This window comes from Canis lupus, chromosome 30 (assembly GCF_003254725.2).
Source record: "Canis lupus dingo isolate Sandy chromosome 30, ASM325472v2, whole genome shotgun sequence".
NCBI classification, from domain to species: domain Eukaryota; kingdom Metazoa; phylum Chordata; class Mammalia; order Carnivora; family Canidae; genus Canis; species Canis lupus.
In genome coordinates this window covers 20,043,095-20,069,060 of record NC_064272.1, presented here as the reverse complement: position 1 = coordinate 20,069,060, position 25,966 = coordinate 20,043,095, and the positions used below count along the sequence as shown (strand labels likewise).

General features: G+C 35.9%; 1 protein-coding gene across 1 annotated transcript in view; it reads right to left on the bottom strand.

The window, feature by feature from the left end:
- UNC13C (unc-13 homolog C) overlaps window positions 1-25,966 on the bottom strand; it is a 540,818-nt gene that overhangs the window by 241,749 nt on the left and 273,103 nt on the right. The window contains exons 13-16 of the mRNA XM_049104442.1: window positions 23,387-23,543; window positions 11,535-11,603; window positions 9,809-9,898; window positions 4,460-4,588 (exon numbers count right to left, since the gene is read on the bottom strand). Coding sequence (XP_048960399.1) covers window positions 4,460-4,588; window positions 9,809-9,898; window positions 11,535-11,603; window positions 23,387-23,543 — 445 coding nt within the window. The remainder of the gene's footprint in view (window positions 1-4,459; window positions 4,589-9,808; window positions 9,899-11,534; window positions 11,604-23,386; window positions 23,544-25,966) is intronic.

Genomic DNA, 25,966 nt, shown 5'->3' with positions numbered 1-25,966 from the left:
AAGATACAAACAGCTAATTTAGAAAACTACTCAAAAAGCTAATAAAAAACTTATGAGAAGATTCTTAAACTCAAAGAAATATATCTAGAACACTGGGCGAATTTATAGATTATCTCATGTGTCTTTATATAAGAGATAAACCATCTATGTCTACAATGCCATATTTGAGTTCTTAGGCTAAGCTGAATGACAACAAAACTCAGTGATTCAGCCAAGGTGAAGCCTATTCCTTGAGTGTGCAACCAGCCTCTGGAGAGCGCACTTCTATCTTGTTCTTCTAACTGTAGCTGCTTTGACTTTTCCCTTAAATCTATTTTCCATTTTTATTCCAAGCATTATTTTCATCTGGTTATCCAAAACCTCTTTAGAGAAAGAAAGTGTGCTTCCACATTTAAATAATCAGGATTATACTATGTCTAACAACCCTGAAATTCTTGTTTTTTTTTTCTTTTTTTTTGGTTTTAGGCATTATTTCTTCTAAAGAGAACTCAGATAAAAGTAGTATGAATATTAAAAATATGTCTTGATGGAGAAACTAAGGCACGAAGAGGGTCAGTGGTGCATCTAAGGCTACAAAAAAATAATAATTAAGAAAGCTAGGATTTTAACTCAATAGTTCTGACATCAGAGACCATGTTCTTGACCATAGTTTTTGAAGCGGAATCACCAAAAGAGTCTATAAATAGCTAACTAACATAACGCTGTTTTTATAAAGTTTTTTTTTTTTTATTAATTATCAACCCTACTCTTTGTCAGGCACAGCCTTGAATACTGGAGCTACAAAGATGAAATTCATAGCCTAGTGGGGAAGACAGGCCAAACAGGTATTACATTATTTTGTGCATACTAAATTCAGCCTGATAAGTGCACTGATGCGAACGTGCCAGGATATGATGAAAGCAGAGAGCAGGAACATGTAATTTACCTAGGAGAGGCTCTAAAAACTTTCAGCCAAACAAGCTAGAGTTAGCCATGAAGGGGTTTTGGGGAGGTTAAACAACTCTAGGTAGGTAAAGAGAACAGACTAAGTCATCAGGAGTTTAGCGAGTTGAATAAAAAAACATGAGGTGAAATGAGGTTGAATTAAGGAAAGACAGAGCTCAGATCCTGGAGGGCCTTTGGATAAATGGCAAACCGTTTGGATTTAATCCCATAAGTGAATGGAGATTATAGATTCATAGATAGGACAGTAACAAAAACATGGATATATTTTAAATAGATAGTTTAGGTGGCAGGTTGGAAACTGATTCAAAAGTCTATTAGTCAAAAAAAGCTAAGTTATGCTTTGGTAACAAATAATCTTCAAATCTCAATGAGTTAATGCAGTAATGGATTATTTCTTAAATATCCAAAGTAAAGCTGGCTGGATAGCCCTCCCCTACCTGGTAGCTATACCATCTAAAATGTGTGTACTTTCAGATTACTGTGGCAAAGGAGAGAGAGCTGGAGGATATTGTGGGATGTTTTCAAGCACAGGGATAGGATATGGCATTCATCAATTTCTCTCATATCTCACCATCCCGGGCCCTGTGGCATGAACCAGCACAACTCCAAGAGGCTTTAGGCAATCACTTGAGTGTCTACTACAGAATAGAGCACTCCTTTCTCTTTCTTGTAAGAGGCCAAAAATACCTATAAATTATTATTGTACTGTTTGAGAAAAATTATTGTTATTCATGTATTCAATTCACTCAACACATTCTTTTTTGAGCACGTACTATGATCCAGGCATTCACATTGTTCCTGTGGGTAAATTCTTATTTGGCTTTTCATTTACACAATGAAATGTGCAAAGGACAAAGTAAGAGTAAGTGGAGTGGAAGGTGTAATATGGGCCAATTTTGCATCTTAGAGGCAGCTGTGAGGACTTGATTTTGACTGAAAAGAAGGGACTTAGAACATTCTATGCAATAGAGGGACATGAACTGACTTATTTTTTAAAAAAAGGATTCTTCTTGCTGCTCTACTGAGACTAGACTTGGATGGTAGGGTGTAAGCATTATCTCTACAAAGAAATTATATAGTAACCCAAATGAGCAATGGTGGGGGCTCAGCTCAGGATGGAAGCATGGGGCTGCTAAAAAGTGGTTAGAATCCTGATATATTGTGAAGATAAGGTTTGAAGATAAAGTTATCAGAACTTGAGGACGATTTAGACATGTGGTATGAGGTAAAAGGTCTTGAACTCCCAGGAGGAGAGCACTGCAGTCCACTGATGGGAGATGTACCTTTACCATTAAAACTTGTGAGATGGGTTCAGAAGGGCTTTAGAATATTAGTGTTCTAAATTAGTCAGATCCAATAGGTGCTTCCTTTAGAACTTCAAAGAATAACAATGTTTACGGAAAAGTTTTTTTCTTAGATGGAAAGCTTACCTCCAAATATTCCATTTTCCCATGTTGACAAGATTTCTTATATAATCTGTATAGATCTCTCTATGTAAAAATAAAACCAACTGGTTGGCAAACTATATAAATATCTTTCTTTTTAAAGCCAAATCAGGAAATATTAAGCTATGCTAGATTCATTTTGATGTGACACTTCATTTACTTTTTGTTAAGGGCATGCTTCCTTTCTGGGACCTGCCCATATTTCTATGTCTCTTGTAAAAATAAAACTGTTTATGTTATTTATCAATTATTAGTAGTAGTTAAATAAGGTATGCCATTCTGGTGATTTGGTTCATTCACTGGGTGTGAATTAGTAGAACCGTAGGTCATATTTAAGCTGAATTTTGATGAAGGCAGAGAATGGGAGAGGAAGATTTTAGGCATATAGAACAGGACAAATAAATACATGAATATAAAAAGAAGATGACCAATTCATGAAAATAACAGAATTTAGGGTTCATGAGAGGGACAGTGGGTTTGGAGTTACAAGGAGTAAGAAACTGGGGCTGGTAAGGTTTGGTAAGATTGATTATGAAGTTATGTGTGGATAACATATCTAGTATAACTGCAAGTTTCAATTTTACCTTTAGGCTAAAATAAAGACAATGATGTTGAAATGTAAAAGAGTTGAAGAGCCTTACAAGAGAAAGATAGAGAAAAGACAATAGGAAGCAATTAGAAAGCCACCCAATAGAAGAGCAAAGTTGAGAGACAATTTAATCATTGGGAATCCAAGAGAACTAAGTTTCTAAACATGAGCACATCTAGCAGGAATAATAAGCTAACGTTATAAGCAATTATGTGGTTATACATTATTTTTTATACAATGATAAACTCCAGCTTTGATTTTTTTTCTCCTACTAGGCTAAGGAAGTCAGAAAGTTTTACTACTGTAGGAAGCCCAGCTTGAAACCTAACTTTAAAGAATCCAAGTTGCTTTCATCTAATATATACTATCTAGAATCTGCCCCACTCAAGTAACCAAGAAATTCCAGAGGCAATTGTGTAGTTTTCAGCATCAAGTAGAGTGACTGTTTTCTTCAGGAAAGTGGATAGGCAATAGATACATATTAAAGAGCCATCCCCAAACACCAGTTTTACAGGAATGATGGCAATGCATAAATCATAGCATATATTATAAAACTTCAATGCAATAAAAAGACATATTACACATAAAGAGGGAAATAATGTTTACGAAATCACATAACCGAAAAGGATTAGTGTCCAGAACATAGTTTAGAGTTTGTTTACAAATTAATAAATAAAAGACAAGCCCATAGAAAAATCAGCAGAGGTTTAATAGGAAATTCACGGAAAATAAAACTGTAGTGTTTATTGAGCATATGTGAAAATATGTTCAAATGGACCGCTCTCAGTGTTTATCTTTGAGGGAAGAGGAAGGAGGAAAATTGCATTTGGAAAAAGCACAAAAGGAAATGCCACTTTGTAACATTTAATGCCTTTAGACAGTAAATAACAGAACAAATATTACTAAATGCTAACATTGGGTGATATGGGTGGTAATTGCATGTATATTTGGTTTGTTTTCTGTATTTTCTCCTGCATTTTTGAAATATTCCTTAATAAATTTTTACATATAATGATTTTACCATCCTGTTACACAAATATTCCCCCATCTATCATGTTTATGAGACAAAACGAGAAGGGAGGCAGTTATGAGTTAGAGGAAGAACATAAGAGTCAAGTTGGAATCCTAAATTCTGAACAGTCCCAAGTCTGCCAGTTGATCACTTTGAGACTTTTAGCAAATCACTTATTGTTCTGAAACTCACTCATCTGAAAAATGTAACAAAACAAAACAAAACAAAACAAAAAAACCCAAAAGAAAAAAAACACAACAGTATCTACCTTTACCACACAAAGTTATTTTAAGGACTGAATTGTTTCATGTAAATGAAAGTTATGTTCATATGTGAAGAAAAGATATTGGTAATTCTCAAATCCCACATTTAATGTGAAATTCATTGGACGTATTTTACCATTTAGTGTCATTCTAAACTTAAAGAAACAGGCATTAGAAACAGAAAGGAGAATGTATCTTTTCTTACCGGATCTATCAGCTGGGAATAGAGTTCATGACAATTGTCAAAAATATACTTGTATGTAGAATCCAGGCACGCTCTAACACAGTCCTTCACCACCATGCTGGCCTTTGGGGGGCTTTGCAGCTCCAGAACCTGACAAACAAATTATTTTCTTAAATTCAAAAAGAGAAGATTGCAATCCAGTATAAATAACTTAAACAACCTCAATAAATGTTTTTGGTTGATTTTTCTATGTTCAGTGAAATTGTGGTCTTAGCAATGTTTTAAGTGTATAAATACTTACTTTATCTTCTTGATATGACAACTCAGTGAAAATCATCATAGTTGTAAATATTCAAATGGAAACACTGAGAGTGACCAATTACAACATTATTCATCCACTCATACTATTTAATAATTCAACAATTATTTATCATCTACTGTATGTCTGACCATTATTATATTGCAATTGCAATGAATAAAAGAAATAAAAAAATCCCTTTCCTCATGGACCTAAATTCTAGTATATAACAAAATAAATCAGTAAAATATATTATATTGATGATGCACATTAAAAAGAAAAGTAAAGCAGAGAAGAAGGGATGGAAAGTGTTTCAGTGGAATAAAATGAACACAGAGAATACAATAGTAGGTGAATTCAGAGAAGTAAGAGGATGGAACCAGGGAAACTATCTATATCTAGACTATTTTACAAACCTTAGCTTTGATTAAGGTGGGAAGGAACTGGACTGTCTCAGCAGAAGAGCAAAGTGACCTAACTGAACTATCTTTTGAAAGGTTCCCTTCAGCTACTTAAGGTGGGCTATGAAAAAAGTAGAAAGACCAGTGATGAGAATAGCACAATAATTCAGTCAATATAGTGCTTGCTCTATGTTGTTAAGTAAGCTAGGGGCTGTTAAAATAAATCATATTATGTCTAATTTGAGAAGGAAGAGCGAACAGAATCTGCTAACAGATTGGATGATGTGAAAAAAAGAGATCGGTTAGGACCCCATGGTGTCAGCCTAAGTAACTGGTACAGTGGAGGTAGGTCAATTGAAATGAGCAAAGCTGTGCACAGGAAACTGGTAAACTCAGTTTCAGGTCGGTTAAGATTGATCAGGTGGCTATGCATAGAAGTAGATTTCAAGTAGACATTTGGATATGAGTCTAGACTCATGCAGATGTCCGGGGCTAGAGATAAAAATGTAGAAATGATTAGCTTAAAGAAGGAAAAACTAAACAACGGTGTCTGGGAAATCCAGAGAAGAAAGGGTCTCCTGATTGATGAAATATATTGATACTGAACATTATAGGATAAGGATTGATAGGTGACCACTAGAATTCACAAACAATGGTCATTGGCGATTTTGATAAGATCATTCTTGGAAAAATGATGGAGTAAAAGTTTGACTGGAGTGAGTTCAACATTCCAGGTGATTTTGAAGATTAATATTGTTAAAATTTCAGTTCTCTCCAGATGAATCTTTAGATTTAATCCAATCCCAATCAACATCCCAGCAAGAACTAATAACACCTAAATAATTCTGAAAAAGAAGGATGTTCTTAAGATCTGCTCTATCTGATTTTAAGATTTTAAGATCTAATTTTAATATTTGCTATAAGGGGGCAGCCCGGGTGGCTCAGCGGTTTAGCGCCGCCTTCAGCCCAGGGCTTGATCCTGGAGACCTGGGATCGAGACCCACGTCGGGCTCCCTGCATGAAGCCTGCTTCTCTCTGTCTGTGTCTCTGCCTCTGTCTCTCTCTCTCTGTCTATCATGAATAAATAAAGTCTTAATAAAAATCCTTAAAAAAAAGATTTGCTATAAGGCTATAGTAATCAAGGGAGTATGTTAATGGTGAAAGTATAGACAACTGAACAGTATGCAGTCCAGAAATAGACTCAAACAATATGGACAAGTGATTTATTTTTAATAATGATGCAAAGTTAATTCAATGAATAAAGGATAATCAAAGGAAAAAAGCTATCTTTGACCCATACCTCATACCACACTAGAAAACAAAACAAAAAAAACCAACAAAACCTCTCAAAACACAGGACTAAACATATAAGATAAAATAAAACTTTTAGAAGAAGCACAGGAAAATCTCTTTGTGACCTTCATTTAGCCAGAAGCACCATCTACAAATAAAAAAACTGACAAAGTAAACATCAAAATTATGCACCTTTGCTATACAAATGTACTATTTGAAAATTAAAAGACAAAGCAGATAGGGAGAAAATGCTAACAAATAAAGTATCTGATGAAAATCTTGTATCCAGACTATATATAGAGATATAGATGTAGAAATGATTAGCTTAAAGAATAGTTATTTTTACAGTCTATTTCTAAAGTCTTAAAACATTATTTTTAGTAATCTGTAAAACGTGGGGCTTGAATTCATGGCACCAAGATGGAGTCACATGCCCTTCCAACTGAATCAGCTGGGTGCCCCAAAGAACTCTTAATACTCAAAAACAAAAACAAACAAAAACAAACAAACAAAAAAAATCCAAAACACATAAAAATGAGCAAAACATTCCAACAGATTATTCATTAAAGAAATTCAGATGGCAAATCAGCCCAAGAAAGGATGATCATGGGACGCCTGGGTGGTTCAACAGTTAAGTGTCTGTCTTGCCCAGGGCGCGATCCTGGGATTTTGGAATCGAGTCCCGTATTGGGCTCTCTATGGGGAACCTGCTTCTCCCTCTGCTTATGTCTCTGCGTCTCTCTCTCTGTCTCTCATGAATGAATAAATAAAATCTTTTTTAAAAAAGGATGATCACTATTAATTGAGAAATAAAATTAAGACCATAATAGGATACTTCACTATTAGAATGGCTAAAAAATAGTAATAATAATTTCAACCACAGAAAATATCAAGGGTTTCACCAGATGATGTAGAGCAATTGGAACTCTTGTGCATTGCTGCTAGGAATACAAAACTGTACAACTGCTTTGAAAAAATAATTTGCCATTACTTGTAAAGTTAATCATACATTTATCAAATGATCCAGGAACTTCCCTTCAAGGCAAGTAAAAGCTTATGTTTACACTAATAATATGTATGTAAATATTTGTAACAGTATTGTTTATAACCCCAGCTAAGGGACAATTCAAATACCTGTTGTGTATACATAACCGAGAATTATTACCCAGCAACAAAAAAGAATAAACAGTTGATACACTCAACAAGATGGATGAATAGCCCATGTGTCATGCTATAAAGCATATTATTTCATTTACATGATATTCTGGAAAAGGCAAAACTAACTTGATGAGATGAGCATGGGGTGTTATACTCTATGTTGGCAACTGAATTTAAATAAAATATTTTTTTAAAAAAAGGAAAAGGCAAAACTATAGGGAGACAACAACAGATCAGTGGTCACCAAACACTGTGGGCAAAGATTTGAGTGTAAAGGGGCAGCAATAGGGAATTCTGGAGAACTATGGCACTGTTTTATCAGCTGGCTGTAGTGGTGGTTACACAACTACACATTTACCAAAACTAACAGATCTGTACAACAAAGGAACAGATTTTACTGTCTGTAATGGGAAAAGAAAAAAAAAATGGGAGGAGAAACTTGTTCAAAAGATACTGAGAGAATAGAAATTGGGAAGAAAACATGAAGAGGATGATTTTGAAGGGCTTTGGTATTAAAGGAAAAGAGGGGGCACTTGGGTGGTTCAGTTGGCAAAGTGTCTGCCTTTGGCCAAGGTCATGATCCCAGAGTCCTGGGATTGAGACTCAGATTGGGCGTTCTGCTAAGTGGGGAGTTTGGCTTCTCCTTCTTCCTTTGTCCCTCCTCCCTGCTTGTGTTCTCTCTCTCTCTCTCTCACAAATAAATAAATAAACAAAATGTCAAAAAAAAAAAAAAGGAAAAAAAAAAGGAAAAGAGGAATTAGGGTATAGTAGCGGAGAAGGAGTTCCTTGGAGTTCCTTGGAGAAGGAAGTAGAGTCCATCATTGAAGAGAGTGGGGAGGACTGATGCAACAGAGTTTTAGTACTTAGGAGGGGATGAAATCAATTGCACAGGTGGAATTGGTGGCCTTTTCTAGGAGAACAGACAGCTAATCAATAGTACTAAAAAACAAGGAAGAGTATATGGACACAGATGCAGGTAAGTAGATACGTGGGGTGGGTAGCAGGAGCATGTGGTCTGAGCTTGAGGAAGCTCTCCAGACCTTGCTCCTGTTTTGTTTTGTGTTTTTGGTTTTGGTTTTTGGTTTTTGTTTTTTCAGTGCAATAGGAAGCAAAGTACTCAGCTGGTAGTGAGGAGGGTGGAGGATGTGCTAGAAGTTTGAGACTTTGTTTCTTAACACTACAAGACTGATGACTGAGGAATGGCAGATATGTGGCACTTATAAAGGCACCCCTTACCCTCACTTCCATTTCCCCACTTCAGTGTGGATGGCGGGTATCACCTGTCAATAAAGTAACCTTTCCCTCTGAGCCTGGTTGGAGGCTAACAATCATTCTCTGCACACTGTTCCAACAGCTGCTGCCAAGATACCAGAATGGACATAAATTCCATTTATCCCAGTCACTCAATGTGGCTGTGATTTGAAGCCAAATGAATTTTATTTGAACTTTAAAAAATCCAAATGATTGCTGATACAGTATGGTTTTGTTTTCTCTCTGTCTCTCTCTTTCTCTCTCTCTCTCATATAGTACCATTTTTAGTGCTTCTAGGGAAAACAACCATGGGCAACTGAAAATTTTATTTTTTTTCTGTACAGAAATTTTCTGAATAAACATCATAAAACTTTCTTTCAAAGAGCAAAATGTTTTTAGCCCATAGTCTGACAGGTAGTTTTAGGAGACACTTTACATGAATTGTCCCGCTAGCCAAATTATGATTGCAGAGAGCTTGCTGTTGCAGCAGAGTAGATCTATCTAAAAAGAAGTGCCTGCACAGTTTGGTAGAGAATAGTTAGTTATACTTATAGTTTAAGCAATCTAATCTATTCCTATAAAGACAGTTCCAGGGCTGAAAATGAGAGTTGCCACAACTGGGGCAAACTTAAAAGAACCAGCTACTCTCTTGGGATGAAAAAGTCAGCAAGACATCTGAGTTAAACTAAAATAAGAAGTAAACTCATTTCCATTTAGCATTCTTAGGGACTTTTTTATTTTAGTAAGTGCTATGTTTATGTAAGATGGATTTAATTTAAAACTACATTTGAGCCAAACATATCAGAATATTTTAGGTGTTTAGGATAATCCCTTTTCACACATGATTTAGCACTGCAAAAGGAATCACAGCATAATTGCTAGGGTTGAATGGTAGTGATCAAGAGATGACTTTAATGGGGAATGAGTGTGTTATGACACACCAGGATAGCGACAAATAAAATGAGGTACCTTCATCCTAAAAAAGGTGATACTTGTTAGCAGGTCAACAGTTGATTTCAGGTCTTGCAGTCTTTCAGTATTGCTGGCAGGAAAGTTTTCCTGGTTAATTAAGAAATAGAAAATGGGTAAATTATCAGCCTTAAACTTGTAATGGGAAAATAAACTAAGACTAACCATCTGGGAAAGAAAATGGGAAGTGAACTATGTAAAATTACAAAAATATCCCTATAGCATTCTTAAAATATTTTATCATAAAACATTATAAAAAGTAAACAATTGGAAAATTATCTTTAGTCTTAGAAAGCCATATCTTTCTATTTATTTCCACAGTGCAATAAAAATATACAAAATAATATCATTCATGCATAGTTATTATTCAACTTTGTTCATATTGTAGTTTTGCAGCTAAAAGTGGAGGGGACAACATGTATTTGGAAATATTTTTTTTATAATTTTCTCAAGATGGGTAATTTTTTCCAAAAGTAAAACTTTGGGAACTTTTACATGTGCTACATTTACTTCTAGTTACAACGAAACTTTTAAAAGTTTAAAGAAAAATAAGACTACACTGCAGAGTTTCTCCTGGAAGTACTATGGATTTCAAAAAAAGTCTGTTGGTGAGATTTGGTGGAAATGTGATATAAAAATAAAAATGTTCAGAATTTTGAAGTAAAGGGAAGATATAATTATGAAAATGTTTGATCTAAGGAATAATTTTAACATTGAGAAATTTCTCATTTTTACGTGTTTTCAAATTGACTTTTTAAAGAGCAATCAGAAAAACCATAGGTAACTTTTAGATATTCATGAACTCACATAGAGTTAAGGTATCCAAATGATGATAAATGAGGTGGCTTCCAGGCCCTTTTGGATCTCATATACCTTTCTCATTGCCTGTGTAGCAGTTACCTTCTACCAGTGTTGGCCCCAGTTCCAACAGGAAGGGTGAATTTGACAAAACGTGGTATCATAATTTACAGAAATATGAAATTCAGATATCCATCAAAATGAACTAAAACATGAATGCAGAAGATATACATATGTGCAGATATGGAATGATGTTTAGAAAAAATTGCTAAAGAATGCAACAGTTATTGCTACAGATTCTTTTGTAAATAAAACTTTAAATGGTTTGTAACTAAGATTTTTTGTAACTAAAATCATATGTGTATTTACAAACACAGTATATATGGATATATTTGTGTGTGTGTGTATTTCACCTGGAGGTGAAGTACAGAAGAGTTGACAACAAGTTTGGACAGCTACAAAAGATCACATTGTACTGATCTAGAAAGAGTGAATTAAGCAGTGAGTCCAAGTAGGTATCTTAAAAGCTAGGGAAATATCAGTAGGATGTCTCAGTATCAAGGGGTGAGCTTTCAGAATGAGGACTCTGTCACATGTCTACTTCATGGATTAGTTCATTGTGACTCAATCTGATAGTCATTATAATTATAAAATTAAAGCTACACACACACACACACACACACACACACACACACATATACACACAGAGACATATGTTACTATTGTAGGCTTATTTGGGGCAAGGTCCCTGAACAAGGGGCATCAGCTTGCTTACTTAGGGGACTTTTTCCAGTGTGACAGAACCTTAGTTCCCAAGATCAATATTTTTACTTTTCCATTATACAGAGGATGATTTTCTACAATATGACAGGAAAGCATCTCAGACAAACATGATATTTTACCTTCAGGCAGATAATTTTGTACATACCCTATACTTTGACAGGTCAATCCTTAAAGAGTTATGCAACTGGTCCAGTAGTTTTATGAATTTTTCCCTCTGTATAAACAAGCACAAAGTAGAACAATGGAAATAAATGGCCATTCTAAATGTATCCTCACAACAAATCTTTGAGTTATTGTCCTCATTTTATAGAAAGAAGGTTCAAAGATGTCAATGATTATCTAAGATGATAGAGCTAGTACGTGACATAACAATGATTTAAATGCAGATCTCTTGGACATCAAATCCAGGCTTTTCACAATAAGCCACAGGGCCTCTCTGTGACAAATAAGAAAATATCCAGAAAGTTGTGGAGTGCAGAAAGAGTCCAGAAAACTGAATTTCCACTGTACTAATTCACAACAATATGAGTCAGCAAGAAAAAACGTGGCCTACCCCTCTTACTATCCCCACACCACAGTACCTCCCCAGAAATAAAGTATTGTTTTTTAAATTTCTTCTACCTAAGCAAGTGGGAATTGCTATTGTTCTCATCAAGAACAATTTCAAAAAGCATTTTCCTTTTGGTAACAAGTACAAACTTCATACTCTGAAAATATCGATCACCTTTAATGTTGTTCATGATTCAGTGTTTTTAAAAAAAGTATAAAATATCAAACCAAAAAAAATTGATGCTTTCCTCTGAGGTTGTATCAGTGTTGGGTGACCTCTTCATAAGATGTTTGCTTATAAGGATGAAGTTGTGTTGATTAATAAAGTAAATAAATTAGATAAGATGAAAACATCCAAGTCACACAAACTTTATAGGTAGACAATCCTCCATTTGGAGTCTAATCAAAAATGAAAAAAAAGATAGGGAAGTGGAAGTAAGTAACAGTAAGGTCTCTCTGCCTGCATTACTATTCTGTAAATAACAAAGTGCACTTTGGAAGATATTGGCCAAAGTAACCTTTTCCTAATACTTTCATGAACAAGGTGGATTTATGGGGTTATAACTCATCCCTTGAAGTCACTTATTTTGATGAAGTGAGCTGAATATTAACAGGAGTTGATGAATTGTTCCTAAGTTGAAACTCCAATTTTCTGAATAAACTGCCTTTTTCAGGTTTATATGTCATACAATAAAGCTTGATATTACCTTTGTGTTAAAGCCCTGCAGGGGCAATGACAGAGCCCAAGAAATGTACCTTGCCTTCAACATGCTTGCCGTCTTGCTAGGCAGAGAAGACTCTCCAGTAAAGCTATTGAAAAATACAGATGAGTTGAAGGTCTTAGATTTTTTTCTTTCCCACACTTCACCGTTCTTTCCTAGGGGAAGAAGGTGAACTATTCTGTCCTTTTATTAACGCCCATCCTGCAACCACCTGGATCAGTAGCTCTCAATCGAAGCAGAAAAATTTAAGAGCCACTACCATCATCAGTGTAGGCCATGGTACAGTTAATCATTCAATGATTGTAAAAGTTAACATGTTCATGTCTTGGGATGCTTCATCTGACCTCTGTGATTGGTACAAATCATCAAGACAGCTGCCATGACCCTAGTCATCCATGCTAATGCCTAAATCACTGGCCTTCTTATATACTGGGACTGACTGTTCTGGTTCTCTACTTGATATCCATTTTCCCATTCTTCCTTATTAATAGAACCTTAGGAGACAAATGTGTCCATTATGAAATACCTACCTTCCCAAACCTTTTTTCTCTAGGAATGGCCATGCAGTATGATTTAGGCTAGTGAGATATACAGAGTTTATAAAGGGGATGGACTCAGAGAACATATTATGAATGAATTATTATTTGAAAAGATTCTAAAAGAGACTTTGGCAAACACCATTGTATTAACGTGTTTGCTATATAATTCTTTGTCAGGCTTTCTCTCCATCTGCTCTGTGTTTTTCTCCTTTCTCCCACCTGAAATTCAGATCAGACAAAAGAAGGTAAAACAGTCCTGTGACTCCCAGATGAAAAGCGAAACAAGCAATTATACCCAGTGGAGCAGGGAGTTGGGAGCCATCCCCCCTCCCTTTAGCATTGTCTGCCTACCCCTTTCAAAAAATTACAATCCTTAGCAGCTACACTAGCTCTGAATTCCTTATTACCTTTGGACTTGAGTTACATGGGGAAAAAAATATGATTTACTTAAGTTTGTTTAGTTTGTTTCATGCAGCCAAACAGAATTCTGACTGATAGGGATCACACATGTGGGCTTCCCACCGAAGTCTTCAGCACCCAGCTGGAAAATTTACATTCAAGGAACACAGAACACTGTGGAGAATACCACCAGGCTTGTTGTCGCTAAATCCCAGACACTATCAGATGATGTGAAATTAAAAGTGTGCTACTGATTGAATTTTCATAGAGATTCTTTAAACAGCAGGACAGCTTGAAATTTAATTTTATTTATCGTATTTCTATTTAACTAGAGTGAGATTGCCTTTGCCAGAGCTGAGGAGGCCTATTTCTTGCATGGTGTGATTTGAAGAATAACAAAAGAGTGGGTGATTAAAAAATGATTCTCCTGAGGGGGTGTGTCCACAACATCTGAAACCACTATGTCACTCAGCTCTCCATGTCAGGTAAGGTCTACACATACCTAGTATTTGGTAGCAGGCCACATCAATCATAATACCAACTGCTATCAGTTATCAAAAACTTAGGTTTAATTAGTTGATAAGAATAACTCTAGACCAGGGGTCAGAAAACTGTAAAGAGCCAGATAGTAAATATTTTCAGCCTGTCACCTGTCCTGTCACAACCATTAAACTCCACCACTGAAACACAGTAGCTCCCATAGACCATATATATACAAATGGGAATGGCTATTCCCCAATAAAATTGTGTTTACTGGACAAGGGAATTTTTTAAAGATTTTATTTATCTGAGAGAGAGAGCATGTGTGCATAAGAAGGAGGAAGGGCAAAGGGAGAGGGAGAAGGAGGATCCCCTCTGAGCAGAGAGCTCTAGGGACTCATGTCAGGTCCTAGGATCATGACCTCAGCCCAAGGCAGGCACTTAACCAACTGGGCCACCCAGGTGCCCACTGAACAGTGAAATTTGAAATTCTTGTAATTTTCATGTGTCGTAAAATCATAGTCTTCTTTTGATATTTTTTAATCATTTAAAATGTGGAAACCATTCTCACGTCCTGGACCCATACAAAACCAACTAGTGGGTTGGTTTTGGCCCAAGGGCACAGGGGAGATTTTGAGTAGAGGTAGGCAGTTGCTACTCCACAAGTGGATTCAAATCAACAAGAAATGTCAACATATTGCCCCGGGATCCTGGGAACTGTAGAAGGGAAAGCTCTTATAAGGAAGGGACGTAAAAACCGTGCATCACCCTTGACTTCTCTCTTCCATTTCTTTGTTTCTCAGTATCTCAACTCCAGAAGCAGGGAGTGATTTAATTCGAAGCTGATGATGATGCTTCAGCTTCCCTAGGAGGAGCCCTAGCTATGTGTTCGCATGATCTCAGGTTTTCGTAAACTTTGTAAAAATAGGATTGAAAATATTCTGACTTGGACTACCTAATTGTAAGAACTTTTCCAGATAGTATCATCAAAAGTAGCAATTCATTAAAAAGAACAGAGCATTTCAAATAGAAATAATACATAACCTACCTCGATATTTTTTTGAAAATTTAATCATGGGAACATATTGAAAATATGTTTACATTTCTTGTGGAGTTGAGATTAATACTGATATCAGCAGGTATCATAAAATAATAAAATTCACTACAATGATGGTATCAGTGACAAACTAATAAATGTGATCAATTAAAGGAGTATTTAAGGAGTCACTTCATAGGCAAGCTAGAAAAGCCCTGAGATGATACTGTCCAGTGACCAAGAGAGCCTCAATATTTCTCTCAGTTTGACTAAACTTTAAACAGGTTTCTCCCTGACTCTAGACCCGAATCTTTTTTTTTTTTTTTTTAATTTTTAGAGCATTCTCTCTAAAAAACTGTAAATTCTTTCTCTGTCCCTTTGAAATGTAAATCTTTTTTTGAAATGTAAATCTTTTAAAAAGCCTCTTGCCAGGTTGCTTTACAACCCAGGAATGTCTTCCTTAAGTATTTGGGAGCTATCAAAGGGACAGGCTTGTCCCAGCCTCTGTGGGGAATGTAGGAGACTAATTTTGGTATGTGTCAAGTAGTAAACACAGACAGCCTCATCACAGAAAAAGATATTTGCATACCCATCGAAAAGTTAATGCTGGTCACATGCCACTTAACCTTCCCCTTAATATCCTCAGCTTTAAAAAAAAAAAAAGATTTTATTTATTTATTCATGAGAGACACAGAGAGAGAGAGAGAGAGGCAGAGACACAGGCAGAGGGAGAAGCAGGCTCCATGCAGGGAACCCGACGACGTGGGACTTGGGACTTGGGACTGGATCCTGAGTCTCCAGGATCAGGCCCTGGGCTGAAGGCGGCGCTAAACCGCTAAGCCACCCGGGCTGCCCAGCTTTTTTTTTTTTTTTTTTTTTTCCAGCTTATTCCAGCCCTTAAAAACTCAACATTTGTCTTAGTATAGCTGAGCTCAGGGTGAACCCTAGCCTCTCCCGCTCTGGCAATAGCCTCAAATTAAGTTCTCTCTCTCTCTCTCTCTCTTTCTTTCCTTTCTTTCTTTCTTTTTCTTTTTTTGTAAGATTTTATTTCTTCATAAGAGACAGAGGCAGAAACACAGGCAAAGAGAGAAGCTGGCTTCCTATGGGGAGCCCTATGCAGAGACCCAATCCCAGAACTCTGGGATCAGGACCTGAGCCAAACACAAATGCTTTGGCAACCACTGAACCACCCAGGTGCACCCTCAAATTAAGTTTTCATTGCCTGTTTAACTCTCCTGGGTACAATTTTTGTTTCGACATCGCATATGAAAGAAACATAATAAATGTTTTCTGAAACTTGATGGAAATCATTAAAATGTGTGGCATTGTCAATGAATTGTGAAGTTAATGGAAACTTCTCTAAAATATCAAATTAAAAAGTTTGATCAACTAAAAAAAAGTATGATCAACTCTTCTAAAGACTGGATTACCTTTCTTCAATAAAAAAATATATTTCAGGATTTTCACTATATGAAGAAATGATCAATGAACCTGCAGTCAAAAACTCTAGAAAAACTTTTAAAGAGATGTATCAGAAAGCTAATTAATGAAAATATTATATTGTTTTTGTGAAATTTGTAATGTTTTTGGTGTCATAGTAATTTATAATTCACTGGGATTCATTTTTTATTAGAAATGAATATTATGGGCAACCCGGGTGGCTCAGAGGTTTAGCGCCACCTTCAGCCCAGGGCGTGATCCTGGAGACCCGGGATCAAGTCCCACATCAGGCTTCCTGCATGGAGCCTGCTTCTCCCTCTGCCTGTGTCTCGGTCCCTCTTTCTCTGTCTCTGTCTCTCATGAATAAATAAATAAAATCTTTAAAAAATAATTTAAAAATTAATATTACTTTTTTATTGATAATTTGCATTCTTCTTAATAAAAGTCTCATCAGGGGCCCCTGAATGGCTCAGTTGGTTAAGCATCTGTCTTCAGCTCAGGTCATAATCCCAGGGTCCTGGGATCAAGCCCCAAGCTTCAAGTCAAGCCCCTCATCGCACCCTGTTCAGTGGGGAGTCTGTTTCCCTTTCTCCTACTCCCTCGTTTGTGCTTTTTTCCCCCCCTGTTAAATTAAAAACAAAAATCTTTTTTTTTTAAGATTTTATTTATTTATTCATAGACACAGAGAGAGAGAGAGGCAGACACAGGCAGAGGGAGAAGCAGGCTCCATACAGGGAGCCCGATGCGGGACTCGATCCCGGGTCTCCAGGATCACACCCCAGGCTGCAGGCGGCGCCAAACCACTGCGCCACCAGGGCTGCCCAAATAAATAATATCTTTAAAAAAAAAAAGTCTCATTGAATTATATAAGGTCTAGGAAGCATAAAACCTAGATCTATCTCTTCCCAGAACTAATCATTTGTCAAGTCATAAAAGAAACAATCTCTTCTAAAATGTTTCCCACATCCATTTTCTCCTTTGCCACATCAACTTCATTTTCTCTAAGCCCCTGTCCCACTTTGCCCTGTCAAGACTAGCATATCAACCCTATCACTAATTTCCATCTAGACCACCTGTGCTCAAAACAGAACTGGTTTACTAACTCCTCCTTTCTTCAGTGTGGCTACCTATAGTCTGAGACTGGAAAACTAAGCACCATATTTGCCAAACTCCTTTGCAGATAGGTTTATGCAGTTACCTTAGTTTCTGCCTCTTAGATGCATGTATGCTGCTACATTTGGAAAGCAGAAAAGAGATTGAGGCCCACTTTTTGCTTCTCCGTTTCCTCCTGCTGCTAAGTCAAGTCCTGGAAACATTCATTTCCCGTTCTCTGGTCATCAGTTTTGTGATTTCAAAAAGATAGCTGCATTAGCAGTTGAAGCGGACTTCTGATTCCTCACCTTCCTGACTGTAAGTAAGCTTTAGGTTCAAATCAGTTTCACTGTGATATTTTGAGAATTATTACATGAGAATCTTCCTCCAGTCCTTCAAGTGATATTATAAGTACCTAATCCCCTGTGCTGAATCCTTTTCTCCTTAAAGTTTCTAGGATGGTTTCTATTACAACTGAACTGTGTCTGATACATATTCTCTCTTTTCTCTCTGCAACATTTCCTATACCGAGTTTTCTTTCTAAATCAAAGATTCTATCAGATTATACCCTACACTTCATGAATGATGTCCAAACATCTTAGTAGGGTTTAAAGGCCCTTAACAATCCAGTATCAATCCAATAGAGCACAGATTCTTCTTATACTAACATCTTTTATTTTATTTGCCCTACTCAGTAGGCAGGCTACCTTCCACACACTTTGGACTTACTTTGTATCTTATTTTGACTTTACTCAAATGTTTTTCCAGATCTAAGGTAGTTTCCATACTATTTCCTAGACCTTGGAAAATACTACTCATCCCTTAAAGCCCTATTTCCTTTGTCAAACTTTCATGAATCCCTGAAAAGAATCAATCTCTTGCTCCTTTTCAATCTCAAAGCAAATTTATAAGTATAACCTCCTTTGACACTAATCATATTGTGAGTTTTGGTTATTGTTACATATGGTTATTTGATCATCCCATCAGAACATAAATTTCAGGGGCACCTAGGTGGCTCAGTGATTGACCATCTACCATTGGCTTAGGTTGTGATCCTGGGGTCATGGGATCGAGTCCTGCATTGGGCTTCCGCAGGGAACCTGCTTCTCCCTCTGCCTATGTCTCTGCCTCTCTCATGAATAAATAAAGAAAATCTTTTTATATAAAAAAGAACATAAATTTCATAGAGTAGAGGTCAACACATATCTTTCAATCCCTCCGCTATCTGCCATGGTGCCTTACATGAGGAATTGCATGAATCCATATTGAATGAACAAGTGGACAAATATATATATATATATATATATATATATATTACATATATAATGGCAATGAAATATTAGCTTATTTATTTTTGCCCAACACTGGCTGAGGCAAAGAGGGTATACATGTTATAAAAAAATGAACTAGATAAATATGAATTTTACTAATAATTTATTTACTAATAATTTGTATATTTATGTTCTAATATAATTCACTAGATAAATTTTCTAAAGACTTTTCTTTAAAGTTAAGATATTGAGTCCCAATTCATGGAGTTTCCTTCCTTTCCAACCCTTGATCTACTCATGGTGTTTTCCATACCCAAGGGGATTTTTTTTTTTTTTCAAAAAAAGTTCTTTAATCTTCTTGACTCCAAACAACCTTTACACTCAATGGTATGCTAAGTCATGTCTTCAAAAGAAAAATGCCTTGATTTTTAGCATTTGCCAGTTTCCATGATATTAGTATTCTCAATACTTCTTCTGGCTTCAAGGATGGCTATGTTCAACAACTAACTTGAATATTCTTGAAAATTCAGCAGTCACTGCCTGTGAGTAGGTTTAAGTAAACTATAACTGTTTTATACTCAATTTTCAACAATCTACTTTCAGAGCTACATCTTGGACCCAAGACTTCCCCTTTGAAATTCTAACTGAAATGTATAATGTTCCTACCCAAATCCTTTGTCTGTCTCCCCTGGTGCAACTTCTCAAACCTAGACCCCATGGTCAATCACTTCAACTATTCTCTCTCGCCAGCCTCGTCTATATACGAATTCATTCACCCTTTCATTCCTTTTTTTCTATGAAATTTCAACCTAGAGTCAATCCAGTCATCTGCCAATATCTGTTACATGAGCATCAGAATGCTAAAAAAAATTCTGAGAAAAGCTCAGACCCACGAGCATTGTCATGAGAGTAAATTTATGCTTCTCAACATCAGAGGAGACCTTCAGCTTTATTAGGAATCCTCTGACATGACCCTGAAGTATTTCTCTTCCTATTCCCTTTGGTAACTTATCTAAACCTTTCACAACCTCCTTCACCTCCTGCATCTGTATCACAGCACCTGTCTTGTAGATGAGCATTTACTATCCTTGTAGACAACCACAGAGAAGATTAGAGAAACGAGGTGTGATCCCCCAGCTTTTCACTCCTATATCAAAAGGTCAGCATTCTCCACAAGGACACTTACACTATTCCTGAAATTTCAGAAGGGAATTTGTCCTTTCTTATTCTGAAGAATGTCCCGCCTTTTATCTCTTGACTATTTTTTCTTCCTTCTCTTCTGGGATTTCACTGTATCACCTACTCTCCATCTGATAAATCTGTAACTTTACTCTCACAACTAATCCCTTTCCTGATAATCTATAAACATGTTTCAATTTACCTTATTAAATTAAAAAAAGTTCCTACCCAACCAGCCAGTAAAAATATTTTCATGGCAAAATCTTCCCTTGACCAATCTTTCCCATTTCATTCAAGTTCCTTAAAAGAATAGTCTGTTTCCTCAGCCATATTCACCCTTTGATTCACATGTTTATTACAAAATTAATATAGGAAAGTTTTATAATTTCAGTATAAAGATGAATACAAAGCAAAACAACAAAATATGAGCTGTCATCCCACCAGGTGGCTGTATCATTGGCATCTTGGCACATTCCCTCCAAGTCTTATTTCTAAACCAGTTGTATGTGTTGTTTTTAATGTTGGAATTAGATTGCTTATAGAATTTTGTATTTTTTTTCACTTATAATTATATCATGGACAGTGCTCAACTTTATAAACTTTTCTTTAAAAACATGATTTTTAGTGATTGCATTATATTTTAGTGAATAAATGAACCTAATTTACACAACTATTCATCTATGGCATTCACTAAAGGACCCAATGAAATTAGGTGTCTATGTCAACTGCTTCACTAAATAATTACCTCCAATTTCCCGATAAGTATTTCCCCATCTTACTTGAACTTTTTGCAACAGCTGACAGTGTCATATAGATTCCTTTTTTTTGAAATAGCTTTCCTTTGTCTTTCATAATACAACACTATTATCATTTTCATCCAATTTCTCTAACCATTTTCCTCTGCAAGGTTTGTTATGCTTCTTCGCAACAAGTATTCTGTCCTTCTCACATCATTTTTGAAGCCTTTTTACATTTAAATCATGAGTAGAAATTACAATTGTACACAAAAATGTCTGAACTGTAAGAGTGATGGTTTTCTTTTCTAAAATATGTGTTTGTTTACAATCCTCGTAAGAAAAGTTGGATACTCAAAATGTCTGGGTTACATCCTTGAGAAGGATAAAGAAGGGCCAATATAATGGCATTCTGGAGTCAGAAGCAACAGGTCAAATTCAGATTTCAGGTAACTAAGAACCCTAGGCCCTAAATTGGAGATGGGAGACATTATACTTAGATATATCTGACTGAGCAAAGAACATTACTTTCAGTAGGTAAAGAATAATACAGTCACATTTATATACTAAATCATCAATTTATCAAATTGTAGTTTGAGGAAAAAAATTCTTGTTTTGGCTATCTTCTACAGTAAGTTATTTGATTTACAAAATAAACTTTTTTATAATCATGTTGTCCCTGCAAAGTAGTGTAATCAATTTGGTTTCTTTCTTTGGGCCAGCATGAAGTTCTATCTCATTTTCTTCCAGGTAGCTTTTATGATGGATATTAATCATATAGACACATATTCTTTTTCAGAGCTATGAAGCTCAGTGTTCCATAAGGTTGGATCATTCTCTACAAGATGCCCAGGCAAATATTAAAAGCAAAACAATTTCATAGCACTGAGTGCTGTATGTTATAGGTAAAATCTCAAGACAATCATGTTATCACGATGAGGTTTTTAAAACAAAACTGTTCTGATGGTCTGTTATTGGTTATAGTAGTATTTTGTTGAGCTGGCCAGGGAATGTTCTTTGGTCCTGGCTCTTATAAGACTCAATGTGTCTAAGAGAAGTATCTGTGGTACGCTATTTGTACTGGAGGTAGGGCAGGAGAGATGAAATCCTCAAATCTGATATTTGTGGAGCATTTTCAACTTTTACAAATTGGCTTACATACATTTTACCTCATTTGCTTTTCATCTTCAGTTTGAGAAACACATTAGACAGGTAGTTGTTATCTTCATTGAACAGATTGAGAACCGAGGCTCGAATGACAGGACTGCCTTGCTAAATTTGAATACAAACCCAAATCCCATGACTCCTAACCCAGATAGTGTTTTCTTGTACTAGTACTTAATTCTATTTGTCATTAAATAACAATTACTTTTTCCTTTGATTCATTCCAACTCAATTCACATGCCTCACGTGCATTTTCTTTTAGATGAAAAGGAGAGAGAAAGAGGATACACAACAGCATATTTCCCCTGTCTCCTGGCTTCACATACTTTTTTTGCCAAGTCTCTTTTGTTTCTATTCTATGACACATAACCCAAAATTTAATTTCTAACAACATAATCAATAACAAAAATCTATTCAGGGAACGAATTTGGAAGTACAGTGGAAAATAACTATGTTGTCATGAAATTATTTTCCTACAATGGATCTTAGTTTCATGTATATACACACACACACGAGAATAAAAATACCTGTCTCATAGGATTATTAAACAGAGCTACTGCCTACCAGGTGCCCTAGTCAAAATCTTGGGAATCTATCCAGACAGCTTTCTTTTTCCTCAACTGTCCACATCCTCAAAAACACTACGTATTGTTGAATCTATGCCATGAAAAGCTCTACAGTTTGTCCTTCCTTCTCCATCTTCACTAATTTTGTCTTAACTTAGATCTTCACCATTTTACCAGCCAGTTACTATTAATTTCTATCCTATTTCTGGTCTTGGCAATTTCAATTTAATGAGGCTTACAGAGAATGAGCTACATTGACAGGTACATCAGCTAAATACTTGAATTTCCTTGGGATACATGCATTTCTACTTTTCAACACATCCTTGATGCATTTGAATATTTCAGGTGGATGTTCTTAATTAGGTACAAATAGTTCTTAGACTGTTTATACACCTACTATGTTTCACTTAGAAGATATGCTGGTATCTATCAATACCAGTAAAAGCCAATAGTAGGTAGAAATGGAGTCTAATAGACTCCAGAGAACTACCAAACCCCCTTTTATCAGTGAATAGCATCTGAAATGGCAAATCCTAAATCTGCATACATAAAGTCCTATGAAATCCCAGTACTCTTTCACAATATTTATGTATTTCCTCATTGGAAGAGGTTATTCCAGATAGGGAGATTTAATTCAATGAAGATGTCTATTGATTGTCGAAGTTATTTTACAGGATATGTTTCCAATGAACTTTGAGCTTTTGCCCATTATACTAAAAGATATTCCTCAAGATGTGCCTCCTGCAGATAAAATTCCAAGAATACCTAGAATCCAAAGTCTAACCTCCATAAGCTAGTAGAAATTTGAAAGTCCGAAAATACTTACACCAAAGTTGGTAGCGGCAAATCGATCTGAGGCAGAAACCTGTACATTCGTTGAAACTGTTGTGTGAGCATAGAAAGCATTTATATTCGCCAACAAGGTGCTCATGACAGCAGGGACACCAGGGCACATGTATTTAGAAGACAGACATGAAAAGTGCCTATAAGACAAAACCATAAAGCACTTTCAAAACATAAACCAATTAATTCATATAACAACATACCTTCTAATGTCAGCAATTAATTCCCAACTACATCTATAAAAAATAGAGAAAACTCCCACAATCTCTACTAAGTGAAAAGAAAGCAATCTCAGCTTTTAAAAATTTCTCATTCACAAAGGTGAAGTGGTTTAATTACAACCTGTGATTTGTCACAGGGATGAGCACATAACTCCTTTCAACCAGGGGAGTGTTGTGTGTACACACCTTAAGTGCAATTTCCAGTGGAATCCAGCACTGTTGGAAAGCAATTACACAGGAGTCCCCCCTTCTCCAGTAACCAGGCTGTCACTTAGTCAGTTCCTGAAATGCCATATTTCAACCAGAATGCCCTTTCATTCTTGCATTCCTATCACACTGATGCAGCAGGAGGCTCTCCTTTCATTGTACATGTACTGAACAAGTGAACTTAACATCTGACTGGAGTCCAGTTTCTGGACGTTTGTCATAAAAATAGTTTCCGTAAGCAATTTTGTTTTCCTAGCATTTTGCTACAATCAGGATTTAATAAAAGCAAACAGATGAATAGTGAGGACAGATTGAATTATGCCAGCTTTATGCTTAAAGACCATTTCTTTTAAACCCTGAATAATAGTATCATTCACAGACATCAGAAGCATCCAGCGTTCAAGTTCTGTTACTTCTCTCAAGAAAACCTGTTTCATTTGAACTATAACAAAAGACTTGAAAATTGAAAGCACAGCTTACGATAAAAGTGAAAAGATAAAATACTCAGGGAGGAAAGACATTTTCAGTATGTAATCTGATCCTATTTTGCTCTTAAACATCAGTAATTTATCCTCCACTTAGGCATATCTGAATTCTGTATTCTTGAACTCAAACACAGATTGTACAAACATAAATAAATGCCCTGAATGACACCTCAAAAGAAATGGATTATGGTCCTGGAAATGGTGGCTTGTCTTAGAACTCAGCCAGGCCATTCATGTAGCTTGTCAGGATACTCGCTGATAAAAGTAGGTTAAACTTTTAAACATGGATCTCTGAGGATTACGAATAACAAAGCATGCCATGGGAGTTTACATGAGGTTTTGCTATTTAACCCTAGAAAGACATTATAACTGATTGCTTCTTTTAGGTAAATGATATCTATTTTGACTTCATTATACACTAAATTAATTATAATATCTATTAAGAATATCACAAATAATATAAAGATATAGAAATTTAAAAACTAACACTAGATTTCTTTTTTTCTTTTTTTTTTTTTTTGCAATTCACAAATAATGAAATTTGTTAGATCCGTGTTAGAGGTTAAGAGTTATGGAATACGCAATACCTAAATGCAATGGTTCAGGGGATGGCACAAGGAAAATATACATACCTAGGGGGAACAAGGGATATAGAAACATTAGTTGTCAAAATAAAGTGGTAAGAAACCCAAAGACCAGAAGTTTATTATCCTGAGCATGCATTATATATTTAAAGGGATACTGGAGGTCAACAGGATGACTAATCTTGCTCTTGGTTTTTAAAAAATGATCCATGTCTCCCTAGTGCCCCCAAGTTACATAGTAAATTTAGTAGCTGCCATCTTCTGATTTTTGGTGCCCAACAAGGGCGGTAACAGTTTAGCAGGGACTTTGAGTAGAAATCATGGAGAAACATAATACAGATTCTGAAGGGGCTTATCATGTAAAGTCTGTAGGTGAAACTGAAAGTTTTATAATGAAGATGATGCAATTATTGAACACTGTTCACCGCTTATAGGCCATCTGAGGAGAAAATGAACGTAGTGTGGGAAGGCTGGGGATATAAACAAGCAAGTTTTGCCTCTTTTACACTTTGAGTTGGCAAGCTAATGTTTTAATGATGAAAATGCCCTATGAAATTGTGGCTTTGGGGGCCCCAAAGCAATGTTTTAAAACCAGAATGAGAGACATAATTTGAGTTACCTAGTTTAATGCAATCCTTGCTATGTACTTATCATTAATGTTAATACATATTCATAAAATTAGAAAAACAGTAAAATAAACTGGGTTGTATGCTTTATTTTTTATTTAAAGGTCTTATTTATTTTACAGAGAGAAGGAGAGAAAGAGTACAAGCAAGCAGAGCTGTAGGCAGTGGGAGAGGGAGAAGCAGGCTCCCTCTTAAGCAGGGAACCTGACATGGTGCTCCATCCCAGGACACTGGGATCTGGACTTGAGCCAAAGGCAGATGCTTAACTGACTGAGCCACCTAGGCACCCCTGGTTTTTATACTTTAAAGTTTTCTTCAGAAAACAATTTCAATTTATAGCTAAATGGTAAGATTATAATACTTTCTCTTATTAGAACTGATTAGAAACAGAATTAGAATTCACTGTAGTGTCTTTTTTTTTTTTTTAAACTTTTCATCCA